The 14554-nt window shown below is 35.2% G+C and overlaps 1 protein-coding gene across 3 annotated transcripts; it reads left to right on the top strand.

The window, feature by feature from the left end:
• The first annotated feature begins 3976 nt into the window (after positions 1–3976).
• Positions 3977–13454, top strand: LOC144567629 (uncharacterized). Of its 3 annotated transcripts, none has more exons than XM_078317811.1 (18): positions 3977–4327; positions 4673–4804; positions 4992–5080; positions 5464–5553; positions 5721–6228; positions 6666–7072; positions 7185–7495; positions 7619–9108; positions 9295–9394; positions 9512–9626; positions 9918–10001; positions 10367–10627; positions 10969–11064; positions 11626–11790; positions 12042–12233; positions 12411–12524; positions 12831–13013; positions 13123–13454. In XM_078317811.1, exons 1-18 carry the CDS (start codon positions 4078–4080, stop codon positions 13300–13302), a joined length of 4767 nt encoding a protein of 1588 aa, XP_078173937.1. In that variant the 5' UTR covers positions 3977–4077; the 3' UTR covers positions 13303–13454. The 3 variants fall into 3 exon arrangements, with proteins under 3 accessions (XP_078173937.1, XP_078173932.1, XP_078173942.1); XM_078317806.1 differs by having other exon boundaries at positions 3978–4327; positions 7616–9108; XM_078317816.1 differs by lacking the exons at positions 3977–4327; positions 4992–5080 and having other exon boundaries at positions 4672–4804; positions 7616–9108.
• The last annotated feature ends 1100 nt before the right edge of the window (positions 13455–14554 follow it).

Raw genomic sequence — 14554 nt, 5'->3', positions numbered from 1 at the left:
ATTCCTATTATATCTAAAGCACTCTCAGTCTCTCTTTTACTTTCTTATTACATCTAAAGCACCAACAACAACAACTATATTATAACTCAAAATGTCCGGCTTAATCAATTTTATTCAATTTAAACTCAAACCTATCCGTTTAAATATTTTACATGCAGATTTTGCGGCTGATTGAATTAGTTTACAAACATTTTAGTCTGATTCAATTATTCTATTATATTCTTTTTTGTTTTTGTTACTTGAACAAAACTACTATGTGTCATGCTAGCTCATTTAAGATGATGCATTACATTACTTCTTTAATTATATTAGCTCTATATTTTTCAAAATCTATCATATTCGCATTGAATAACAAAATCAAATTATTGAAACCCATTTACTTTATGAGCGCAATGTGTTTACATGTAAAGTTTTTAAAATTTTAAATTCATTTAATACCAAAGGTAAGTAATCAAAAAATAATTAAAAACAAATGCATTAAATAACTTATAAATTTTTATTTTTTTACATTATAACTTTGTACTAAATTAATTTTATTTTTTTTGCATATACACGCATCATTCGTAAAATATATTGGTTTCAATGATTTGAATTATTCTTTTGAAGTCAATCTCAAAAATAGCAAAGCTAATAGATGTTATGTTCACTAAGAGAGTTTGGTGAGTATAAATAAATTTTTTATCGAATTGACTTCCAACCACGAATCAAAACTGCTGAAACTTATCTACTTATGCGTATATATGCAAAGTTTGAAAAAAAAATTAATTTATTTAGTACAAATTCAAATAATTAAAAAATAATAAAAAAATAAATGCATATAAATAAATTATAAAACTTTATTTTTTTTCATTTAATTTTATACTGTATAAAATTCGAACGAAAAGATTATTGATTATCACTTTACTTAAAAGAAATTTAAGTACCTAACTAAAGTTTCGGTACATCATGGTACACCGAAACTTCCATTCAGTACTCTTTTTCGCCTCGGCTACATATTAGACTATGCAATTTGTAAAAAAAAAAAGAATGTATCGAACCAAAAAGGATGTCAATGACATCTTTTTACCCGTTTATCTTACTCATATCGTATTCAAAAATACAGATGAAAGTAAGATTTTTTTTCATTAGCTTATCGGGTACGGATGAAGGTAACGATATATTTTCGTTACCTTACCTGTTATCGTATTAAAACAATTTTTATATTTGTACGAAGATAATACACGATACAATAAAATTTTATATTTTATTAATTTTTCATAGTACAAATTAATTATATTAATTATTATTATTATAGATTTATTTTTATCGAAAGTACAAATTAAAATGTTAATAACACTTTTTTATCCGACTCATATCGTATTCGAAAAGACGGATAAAAATAAAGTCTTTTTTTTAGTTATCATAATGATATAGACAGGGGCGGACCCAAAGTAGACCAGGAGGGGCAGTTCCCCTCCCCCCCTCCCCTGAATTTTGATTTTTAGTGTTGATTTATCGGTACCGATCGACTTTGTCTCTTCTTGAGAATTTTTTTGCCCCCCTCTGGATGTTTGATTTGTAATTCGGGTTAAATTTAATATTAAAATCAAAATAAATTTATTGAATTATGATTGGTAATTAGAATTATAAGTTAAAGAATTATAAATTATAAGTCAGAGAATTGAAAAATATAAGTCAAAATATTTTTTTTATCAAGTATCCAATTAGTTAATGAATTTAAATTTGATAAATTATTTAAACCTGATTCGATATTTTTTTGCTCCCGACTCCTGAATATAGATATGAAAATGTCTCTGGTGATTCCGTACCGTTGATCCCTAGAATTACAATCACAAGTCGTAAACCCTTTTTGTGATCTTCTGTGGCAAGTTTTTATTTTTATATTACGTGAAACGGGGGATATCAAAACAAAAGTTGAGTGCGTATCCTGTGAGATATCTCATATTTTGCGTGACCGATAATGTCCGGTGCCTATTCGGGATCGTGCATGGGGAAGTAGTATTTGAACTTTAAGGGTACATTTGAATGACACACGAATAGCACTAATTTAAGAATAGTTGTTATTTTTAGCGAGCTGTTCTGAGCTATTATTTGTTTCATCCAAATGTACTTTAAGGGCTTGTTCGGTGAGAGGAGGAATAACAAAGAAATAGAGAAATTGTCTCTAAAATATCGAAGAGAAATAACATTTGGTCTAATGACAAGGACATATAGTCTCTATACGAAAGGTCATGAGTTCAAAATTCAGATTGGATAAATCTTTTGCTATAATAACAAGTTAGTGCATCGAAAATTAGAAGTTGATCAGACTAGGGGTGCAAATGGATCAGATATTATCTATTCCATATTCGCATCCATATCCAAATATTAGACACGGATACTCCGATATTCGAATATCTGCGCAGATATGAATAGAAATATGGTTTTAAATTTTAATTATATGTATCTGAACAACACATATATACCATATAGTTTAATATATAAAATGAAAAGAAAATATATGTATTTACGGATATCCGACCCGTATTCGTATTTGTCTAATATCCAATCCGTATCTGTATCTGGGGTGTTGAAATGATCGGTTCAGTTCAAACTAAAGTAAAATGACAAAACCAAACTTTTTTCGGTTTTCAAAAATAGAACCGAACCGATTGCACCTAACAATCGATTAAGAACCGAACCAAACAAACCAAAGTAAATTTCGGTTTGTTCGATTCAAACTAAAGTAAACCTATTGGTACAATTATTAACGAAAATAATACATTGTCATACATAACGATTGAAGTTCAGTTCGGTTCGGTTTGGTCTGGTATGATTTAATGAAATCATTATAACACCAATAAAATCACAGTCGACCAGTCGGTTCGCTTTGGTTGGTTTTGAGAAGTCTAAACCGAACTGATCCATTTAAACCGAGATTTTCCTGTTCAGTTAAAAAGGGAACAAATCGAACCATTTAGAAATCCGTTAAAAAAGAAAAAAATAATAAGCTCTCTGTACTGGTCCACCACTAACGATCTGAAAAAAGAAAAAAAATAGAGCTCAACTGGCTTGACTACTTAAAATCTATATAAAATAGAAAAAAAAAAACAGCTGTATTCGGTATTCCTCATTGAAAATTTAGAAAAAAAATAAAATAAATGAAAAAATAAATATCTCATCTCTGACTAAATTAAAATTTATCGTGAAAAGTACCGAGAAGAAAGAAATATTTGATAGCAAGTGCTCTTTCTCTTTCACTTATTTTCCCTTCCAGAGTTCCAGGTCAGAGTAACCTGCATTTAATACCAATTTAAGAACAATAAAAAGCAACTCAATTGTCATTTGGATTTTAAGTTTTTAACCGATGTGAAGCAACTGGTTTGTTGGCATGCATGAAGAATTGAAGATTGAAGAGGTAACTTGGAAAATCCGGATACGCCTAAAGAGCGGTCAGTAGATAGTAATAGGATCATGGGACTCGGTAGTCGGTATACTTGTCAAATCTTTCTTTCCTATACATGATATGATATGATCCCATGCATGTTGCATTTCGTATGCCAACTGCAGTTACATCTGTACCACCAAATTTGTAAAATAAATTAACATCGTTACTTTTAACTTTTAAGCGACGGGGAACCCGTCGACAAAGACATGGATTCGTTGGCGTTCCACATGGAGAAACTATCCTCCTCCTGTCACATAAGATCTACAAAGAGATAGTTCGGTGTAGAACACCGGATTCATTCAACACCTACCTCTCTCTCTTTAATTTGTCTGTCCGTGGGCCCCAGATGAAAAGAAAAGACCTGCTGCTGCTGCTGCACACCACAGAGAGGCACAGAGAGAGCGAGAGAGAGAGAGAGAGAGAGAGAGAGAGAGAGCAAAAAGCTAAAAAAGAAGACCAATCAACATTTGTTTGCCGTTCGTTCCCCCTTCTCTCTCTAAAATCCCATCCTCTGCAATTTCCTTCCTTGTTCTCCTCTGTCGGGTCGCACTGCAATTATTGGATTGGAAAAGTTGTAAACTCCACCTGCTCTGTTTCTCTCTCTCTTTCTCAAAAGCAAAGCATCCCACCGTAGCGAGAACAGCTGGGCCATGAACGGCGGTTCGTGGCCTCCAAAATGCAGCTCCGGCTGGTCGCCAGTGCCGTCGGAGGCTGCGATCCCCGCTCCTTCCCAGCAGCTGCAGATGGGGATAAACTCCATAATCCCTCCTTTTCCTCCTCCTCCTCCTCCTCTATTTTCTCCCAACCTACATTCCCATAATGCCCTTCAACTCATTCCCCACGCTTCTTTTCTCCAAACTTATGCAAAACATCCCCACAACATGCTTTTCCCCAAAACTGGTACGTCTATGTGCTATACAATTTCTGCTTCCTATCATTATATAAAACATGTCTGTCTGCTTCTACATCTTACAGCCTTGATCAGGAATGTATATCAAACAATATTAATACGGTATCAGGTACATCTCTGTACTAATACCTGTACTGGTATGCTGGTAGCACCCTGCTGTTTATTACAACTATGGGTACTGTTATCAACTGTTCTACTGCTCCAGTAAGAGTACCCAGTGTTTCTAATTAGTGTTGGTACACCACTTCCCTTACTGTCATAGAATTATCGGTCTCAATTGGCCGGAACCTATCCTCAGAGATTGCTTATTTTTTAATCTCCTTTTTTTGCATCAGGAAATATGGGTCATACCCAGAGTGCTTATCGGGTACAAACACTGGATTTTCGGGCTCCCCAGAAAACACCCGTTAATGCAACATTGTCATCTTGGCATGCTGACCAGCGACTCATCTTTTGCATGAATACTGGTTCGTGCGACGCTCATTTTCTCTTAGTAATTTATATTTGGGAATAAGATGGGAGTACAGTTTGGAATTAGTGCGTCTTCTTCTTACCAATGATCAATTTAAATCCAGGATTCTATTGTATTGGCTTGGGGTGTAGAATTTTATAGTTTCTAGATTATCACTAATAACTGTTGCAAATTTAATTCAGTTGGAGAGTTGTTTTTTGCTGATTCGGGACATCTTGGAGTTGTTTGCCTTTGTCATAGGTCTAAAATGTCCGTGGCCAAGTTTTGTGAGGTAAGCACAAGTTATCTAGTGAATTTAAATTTTATTACCAAACTATAGGTTGCTATTTACTTCTGAATCTGTTATTTGTCATTTGATGTTTTTGTTTGTGGGACCTGAATCAGCTGGTGTATTAGCAACTCTTAACAGAACAGACATATGTAAACATGCACATGCACGCACATTACTTATTCGTACTCTGCATAGCATTCAATAATCAGTTGATATGATCCAGCTGAGCCGTACCCAGACCACATCTAACTGGCATCAAAATCTGCTACACTAGTAAAACTAGTATTCATGAATAATAAGCAAGTACCTGAATTTGAATGGTGTATTGTAATTAGCCTCGTTATATGTAAAAGAACCATTTTTATTGTATTTACATTTTGTAGCATTCCGGGGGCATTTCTAGTAAGGCCGGTGAAAGTGTGTACATGGAAAATGGCATGACTATTTCTCGCTGGGCCCAACATTTTCTAGGAGTAAGTGTTTTCTTTCTGTTTCAATTGTCTTATTTCTTTTATAACAGAACCTTTTTCAAGCACTAGATCAACTGCAACAACCATTTAAAAAAAATATAAGGCAAGAAAACGGGTGCTACTCATAATATTTTTAAGTAATGTCCAATTTCCTAATTTGGTTCCTGTAGGTTCATAGCACTTACTGGGGTTGGCCAGATAACTCACCTTTACAAGCATCTGTGATTCAATCAAGTTCTCTAAATGGGTCTGTTTTTCGATCCAATAACAAAACTGTTTACCAGAACCAGCTCCACAAGGTAGGTCCCACCAATTCAGAGACCAGTACTGCACTAAATAGAAATCTGAACGAGTATAACAGCTCTTTATCACCAAACTGGACCTCAGCTGCACAAAAAGGAAAAACCAGTACAAGTATGCCAAAAAATGGGTTTCAGTTGGTCTCCCATAGTGCAAATGTATCCAATTTCATGGGACAAGGTGTAAGTCTCGGGAATAGTGCCAGGAATGAAGAAAACATCTCTTCTTCTCCTTTTGCTTCGAGATTTGAATTGAAGCTCGGACAACCACCGAACCTTATTAATAGCTCATCAAAAGTCATAAACCCAACTTCCTTGCAACGCACCACTGCACTAGATGTGCAAGCAACACACTTTTCCCAGCCTGCAGTGAGTAAAGGTGAGTGTAATTATACATTCTTTCGAATAGTTCTACATGGCCTGACTAGTGCAGTGTCAGAGTAATTTGGTACCATTTCTCCAATTCAATTAAGCCAAATTGAAACTCAAATACCCCTGAATTTTGAAATTGTAAATATAATTTTGTTGTCCTCTTCTAACTTGTCATTACTAATAAGGAGCCAAAGAAAGAATGGGCTCAAATCATATGATAACTGTTGCCAGTTGTCGCTAAACTAGTTTTCAATTGTTGAATGATGCGTTATTTTTTGTGTTTTTCTTTATTCGGACAATGCTTGTATTATCTCCTCTCTTTTTTTTCCCTCTTTCTCTGTTTGTATTCTTTTTATTTAGCTTAACGAAAATAAGTAGGCAATTGCTTACCATTTAAAAAAAAAAGAATGATGCGTTATTTGCTTTGATGCACTGTGACTGCAGGTTTGTCTTCAAATGAAAACTCAGGACGTTTGGAAATTCCTCAAAAGGAAGACTCACGCCTCAATCAATTTCTGGTAAATACAATTCCTACAAATACACATCCGCATAGGACCTCGCCGTCTGATGACTTTACTAGCGACCCATCCAAAAACTCACTTATCTCTCTGTTTCTCTCTCACCTTGAGAGGAAAAATCTGGTGGAATCGGGTGATGATATTTTAGGAAATGGTACTGAGTTTGTAAGAGGCTCAGATGAAAAGGCACTGGATAAATGCAAGAATGGTTTTGTCAGAATAGATGATGAGAATTCTAACTTAGGCTCCAATTCAAATATCTCTCGCTCTGGTGGATTTACTTGCAATGTTAGTGATGCTTTGAGGACTTGTTCTCCAAATTCAGAGAGCCTGGTAAAGCACTATTTTGTAATTTATTAATAAGTGATCACTATGTCATAGAACAAAGATAGTCATGAATCTTCTAACTTTTGTTTTGATTAAATATCATTGTTTTTTGATACAGAACCTCAAGCACCATGGTTTTGACCTCACAGATAATTCATGGTATAAACCTGAAAGATGTGCAAGAGTTTGTGAAACAACCCATCTGCATGGAAGAATGTGCTGCCTGTCAAATCTGAAATTCCAAAACTCATCTGGCCAAGATAATAACAACAAAACATTGCACGAGGAGCATGTCCACAAATTTCAATGCGGTAATCACAGTGATGTGTGCAAATTTCCAGTTAGGTGCATACCCTCTTGCCTGGTTTGTTCTAGAGAGCGGTTAAGTGCATGCTGTATCTGTGACAGTGAAAAACCAACATGCATCAGGTTATTTCTTTTCTAAACTTCTACTGTTCTGGAGTACTAGTACAAGTAGTAGCTTCCAGTAAGGGTGCTATTTTAGCATGATGCTCACCCATTTTTTTTTTTTTTTTAAATCGATTCCAGTAGTACACATGAAACATTGCCTACTTGTGGGGCACACTGCATTTCGAGATGTCATAAGCATGCAATTTTATTGTTAGAAGAAGACAAAGACCGCATCGTTGGAGATACAAACAAAAGACCTAAGCTTTCTTCCCAGTGTGAGTGCTCATGGAAGGATGCACCTGGAAAGAATTTCTTGGGAAAAGATTTTCCATTAAAAGATGTGCCGGAAAAACTCTTTACCAGTGATAAAGTGATCTCAAGTATATCTTCAGGGTCATCAGCTCCTGCTGTAACTGAAGTATCAGTTGAAACTGATAAAAACTTGGAGTTGGGTTCTGCTGGCATGAGGGTTTTGGTACCTGTACCAGCTGATGAGGCCTCATTGGTCGAGAAATGCGGTTCATCTGATGAGAGGCATGAAATCTGTACAACAATACAACCATCTCTAAGTGCAACCAACAAATCTAGTGCCCTTAAAAGAGAGCGACCTGTGATGACAACTGATAGCCTGGCCAAGAAGCCGCGCAATGATGTTAGACTAGTAAAGAGAGACAAAAAAACGATGGAACGTGTCCACTATAGACCAACTAATCATTCTGAGATAAATGAAGTCTTTTGCATGGAGAGTAGAAAAGATAAGATGGTGGACCAGGTCCATTGCAGACCGGAGGACCGTCCTGGGATGAATGAGGCCAATCTTGAGAAAAACCGGAACAAAAAATCTGTTTGCCTGATCCGTGGTGGACCTGCGAAACGTCCTCGGATTAATCAAACATTTTCTGAGAAGAAAAAAGTAGAAAGCATGGTGGACCAGGTCCACCATGGATCAGTGACCTATTCAAAGACAAGTGAAGCCTTTTCAGAAGAGAGAGAAGAAAATTCTGTGGCTTTGGTGCATCGTCGACCAATGAGTTGTTTTAATGCAAATGGAACATTTTCTGAGAAAAATAGGGAAGATGAAGTAGACCCAGGCCACCATGGACCAATGAATCACCTTGAAGCCAGAAAACAGCCCAAGTACAAATATCTGAGCGAAATAGGGATTAAAGAAAGTGAAACAAAGAACAAGAACAGTTATCATCCTTTCTGTGCCGAGAGAAACAAGCCTGTTGTTTGCGGGAATTTTGGAATTATTTCTAATGGCATGACTAATGATGCCCTGAAACCTGCGAAAATAGTTTCTCTTGTCTCGGTACTCCAAAGAACTAAAACTAGTTGTGATAAATTTTTACAAAATAAGGCTGAAAAATTGAGTCCTTTGGCCGAAGAAAATCCTAGAATGCTCGATTTAAGGAAAAGTATGCGACTTGTTCATAATAATCCGATGAATAGTGCTGTTATGGTAGAGCCAACTTTAAGTCGATCAGCTCGGAAGTTTAAAGACACCAAATTAAATGAATTTGGAGAATATTCTGGAAAAAATAAAAGAGTGAAAATGAAGAGCATATCTCTTGATATAATGGAGGGAGAGCAGATGAGTAAATTAGAGCATTCTCCCAAAACTGGCACAGGTAATAAATATTATACTATTCTTGAATTATGTTAGGTACATTTTATTGATCTCTGATGTAATAAAGCAAATCTTTATTTTTTTTGCCTAAATGGACCAAGTTACTTTTTATACATTGAATAAAAAGAGATTTCTTCAGAATGTATGTAATAAAAACATTGAAATAATTTATGTTATGCTGATACAGGATTTGTGCAAGAAGAATCAAATAATGTGATACATGTGAGTCCTTCACTTTCAGGTGGTGAGTGTCAGTTGTTCCCTGCCTCTCATGAGAGAAAGTCAAGGTTGGCTTTTTAAGATTTATATACTTTATATTTTTATCAGTAGTTTAGTCGTATTATCTGTACTGGTATATACAATTACTGTTGTTTGATAAAACCCTGTCTTAATCATTACTACAGGCATGCTGAGGAACATAAACATCTTTCCCTCTCTGAGTTGTCTTGTTCTGTCTGCCGAAGCTCGACCGAGGAGGATATCAATACAATTTTGCGGTGTCAACATTGCACAATCACGGTTATTCCCCTTTTTTTGTTTGTTTTTCCTCTGCCTTCCTTCTGGAAGGTAGGTTTGGGTGAACTATTGAGCTGTCAAATTCCAGATTCAATCTTATAACTCATTAGATAACAACACTGTTAGTTCTGAGAGATACATTTGGTCACCTGTAATAACCAAATTATTTCATGAACTGGTACATGAAAACAGCATTAATGCAAATATTTTAAATAAAAGAAACTTTTGCCCCTGGTCTGACTTCTTGCTGCAATTTGTTAGAATCTAAACTGATTTTATTCATGAATGTTGCAGGTGCACCAGGCATGCTATGGCATTTTGCGACAGCCCAAGGGTCCATGGTTTTGTAGACCCTGTAGGGCTGGTTTTTTCGATCCGGTAAGTTGTGTCAAACTATCGTTTACAATTTTACTATATTGCAGTATGCCATTGTCTCTTTTCATATCTGCTTTATTGATTCTACTAGTAATACTAGCATAGTTGATGCCAAGTATATGCACTATTTAGGCCTATCTAAATGATATTAAACAATAAATTTGCCAAATTCTTTACCAACCAAGCTAAGAAGAGAACAATGAAAATGACAAAATATACATCTATACCCTCATGGCCTCATATGACCTTTCATGGCTTCAGTTCAAAGAGCAAATTGTGGAGCTGATCCTCTGTGGGCCATCCACGTAGCATTAAACCACTATTTTTTGTTAAATCGGTTCTCATTCCAACTGGCCTATTTTTTGTAGGTTTGTGTTCTGTGTGGATACCAAGGCGGGGCTATGACAAGGGCACTGAAGCCCCGAAAACTCGTAAACAGTCTAATGGAATATTTGCATAAACCATGTTTTGGTAGACCAAGTACTCAACTCAACGGAGCAGATGAAAATCGTTCCATGGTACACTGGGTCCACATGGTTTGTGGTCTGTGGACCCCCAGTACGAGGTGCCCCAATGTTAACACCATGGCTTCTTTTGATCTGTCTGGCACTCCTTCCAGAAAAAATAGTGTAAGCTATACAGTTTTGGCTGATAGATTTCAAGATAGTGTTGTTACCAGTTATTTTCTTATGCATTGTGTGGAACTTTGAATTTTAAGCATCACTGATTTTCTGATCTACTAAGCAGAACTGGTAATGCTGGTCTTCCTAATACAGTACTGAAACAAACTCTTGTATTTTTTTTTTTGTTGGGGCAAGGTTTCTTAAAAAGATGCTATGATGAGTGAAGCCCACCAAAAAGAACATATCTACTGCTAGCAATACTTTTTTCTTTTCAGAATGTTTTACATTATTATCCTTCTACTTTGAGATAATTTATCGGTATTTCATATTTATTACTTTTGTATCAGATTTGCTCAGTCTGCAGACGGCCAGGAGGTTCTTGTGTAAAATGTAGAATTTCAGGTTGTACCATAGTATTTCATCCTTGGTGTGCTCACCAAAAGGTACAAAATATGAAGTTTTGAGCCTAAATGGCAAGAATAACCTTTATAGCATGCTCAATACAGGATAATTTGCATCTCTAAACAGTGATTTAAAGAATTGTAAATTTAAGTTGTCCAGATGGTTAATCCCCTAAAATTAACATCTGCCTCAATTGTGCAGTTATGTCTTAAGCGTTCAAGGCTTAATTTAATCCAGCAATCTGCAGCCACTTACCATAAATTTTGTACTAAGCCTCAAATGTGCCAGCTCTGGCTCGATTAAATATCAGCTGCAAAATTAATTTTGTACTAAGCATCCATTATTTTTAACCATTGCAATTACTGAGCTTGGTTAGTTGTAATATGGTTTTTACTGCATATAACACCAAATAAACCAACAAAAAGGAACATCTGGCAAAATATTATGCATAATACATTAAGGGCTTAATAAATAATAAAGAAGAGAGATAACAAACAAATAAAATAAATGAAGGGCTAAAGAACAGCTGAACTGGTTTTGCAAGTCTTTAAATTTTGGTTGTATGCTGCTTTTTCATTTAGTAATTTTGATTGGCAATTCAGGGTTTACTACAAAATGAGGTGGAAGGAGAACATGATGAGAAGGTCGGCTTTTATGGGAGGTGCATTTATCATGCAACGGTGAACAAGTCAGATGGAGAAAATTTATATATCGAGGGAAATGAGAAGTATGCATCAAATGAAGGCTGGACATGTGCAAGGACAGAGGTAATGTAGAAGCATTTCAATTTACTGTCATACCCCAACTCTGAGCTGGTAAAGGATACGACCTATATGGTGCCAGTTTTTTTTTTTTTAAAATAAGATCCAAAAGTATCTTGTTTGTCCCTTCAAATGGAATCCTCCTCCCACCCCCTCATACTCGGGTTTTCCTTGTGTTTTATGGAACAAAAATTCAGCTATTTGTCATTGAATTATAATTATGTTCTCCATATATTTTTGTTTTTATGGTTTAATAGGTGTTCAAAGGCCAAAAAAGGGGACAATATGAAAACCCTGCTTTTGATAATATAGCGACGAAAGGTGATTCCAGGGCCTGCATTGTTTCAGAAGAACAAATTAATGCATGGCTTCGGATTAATGGTAAGAAACCATTTACCGATGTGGCTGTCAAATCACTTTCTTCGCCAGATGTGGAACTTGATTTGCAGGTAAATCACATCCCCTTTCTTCAATTTTTAATTATGTACTTTGAGAGTTGGTCACCTGGTGTTATTCTATCATTATTCTGAACAGCAGTACTCCACTTAAAGGTTGTTGCCAAACACACTAGGCATTATTCCGATGTTATTTTCATTTGAGTTTTGTTTTTGTCATTGGTTGTGCAGAAGGAATATATGCGTTACAAGCAATTGCAGGGATGGAAGCATTTGGTGGTCTATAAATCACGCATACATGCACTTGGACTTTACACTTCTTGCTTCATCCCTCATGGTGCCATGGTATCGTCTAAAGCTATAATTCCAAAGGAATGCTGAACTGCCTAGTTTCATTATGGGTCTTATCAATCAACAATATGAATTACTATTGAACATTAAAGTTTGCTTTAGTTCATTACTGGAATAACACTTGCCACATTGGTATTATATTATGAGACCTAATCAGATCATATTGTGAAAAACATTCGCAAAAGTACCGACTCCATTATAATTTCCATAAAAAGCACAGCTTTAGTAATCACTCTCTCTATGGTTCCAATTTGATGATTCAAAGATGATTAATTAATAAATAATGTAATACATATATAGGTGGTGGAGTATGTGGGGGAGATAGTGAGGCTGAGAGTGGCTGACAAGAGAGAGAAAGAGTACCAATCTGGACAAAAGCTACATTCAAAAAGTGCATGTTATTTCTTCCGCATCGATGAAGAGAATATTATTGATGCCACTCGCAAAGGTGGCATCTCCAGATTCGTCAACCATTCCTGCTCGGTAAATTGTTGATGCCCCTACCCTCTCTTATTACATGCAAGATATATATGTATATATATATTTTTTTTTTGCTGATATAATAATCTCTCTCTATATATATATAATCCAGGCAAACTGTGTGGCAAAGATAATATCGGTTTTGAATGAGAAAAAGGTGGTATTCATTGCAGAGAGGGATATAAATCCAGGAGAGGAAATCACCTACGATTACCATTTCAACCCTGAAAATGAAGGAGAAAAGATCCCCTGCTTTTGTAATTCCAAAAATTGTCGCCGGTTTCTCAACTAGATGCTAATATATATATACTTCATTAATGATTCAACTGCTCTCATTGTTTCGGAAATAGTGAATTGGGGGCAGGATTATTACTAGGTTAATTACTGCTTTATTTGGGCATGTATTACGGAGCCATATTTTGTGTCGGAATTCGTAGCTTCTGTTATTTGAATCAATGTGAAAATTCCAGCTGAACTTCACTTTTCGACATTATCTTACTCATCTCACTAATCATATGCTAACTCGAGAATATGAGAACTCATTGTTATTTTTTCGCAACTAAAGTAGGAAAAGAATTCTCTCGTTTGTATTCTGAACCTATTTTTTTTTAAATACCCTAAAAAAAATAATGAATCTACCCTCGATTTTCAAAAAAAATTGAAAAATAACCTGCCTGCTCCACAGTGAGGCGGTTTGCTTCCATACTTGGTCGTCTCACAGTGAGACAGTTTGCTATGAATTTTTTTGTCCGATAAACTCACTGTGGCGCAGTTGGCTATGTTATTTTTTTTTAAAGAGATTGTTTAGTATGTATATAATGATTTCAATCTTATTGCTTTGATGGTTTCTATTCTTTTTCTCTCTTTTTGATATTCTTATTGTTTGATTTTGATCTATATTGCTTTAACACTAAATATGAAACAATCCGAATCCAAAATCAATTAAGATTAAGTAAATAAATAAATATTATTTGAGTTATTTCAAAGCTAAATGAGAAACATTTTTCTTTCAGACAATTGTATATGAATGCTCCAACAATTTTGATCTGTGTCTTTATATTATAATGCATCTCTATCAATTATTTTGCAAGTCATTTCTCAATTACGAAACTTTAAACGATCATAAAATAGTGCTCGAGTGTCCAATTCAGCAAATGACCACTTTTCAGAAAGCTTGTGAGAAGATGCATGCGTTAATGTATGCTTCGCTGTTTTTCAATATTTAGAATTACAAAAAAACTAAGGGAAGAGTCTCAAAACTTGAGTTAAAGTTTCCGATTAAGTTTTTCATTTCTAATTTTCTGTCTAAATAGCTCAGTAAATTGATTATATAATGAACTTGTAGAATACTAATTTTTACTTTTTAAAATTTTTTTTACTATTTTTATAATTTATAAAAAATGGCACAAAATAGCTTAAAAATAAAAAAAATGTCACAGTATAAATAAAACCTACCAACCTTAAACATAATAATTAAACTATATAAATATAAAATAGGAAGCTGATAATTAACCCCGCACCTCTCACCCCGCAATTAACCCCGC

This window comes from Carex rostrata, chromosome 2 (assembly GCF_964058835.1).
Source record: "Carex rostrata chromosome 2, lpCarRost1.2, whole genome shotgun sequence".
Taxonomy (NCBI): Eukaryota; Viridiplantae; Streptophyta; class Magnoliopsida; order Poales; family Cyperaceae; genus Carex; species Carex rostrata.
This window is presented reverse-complemented; position numbering and strand designations above follow the sequence as displayed.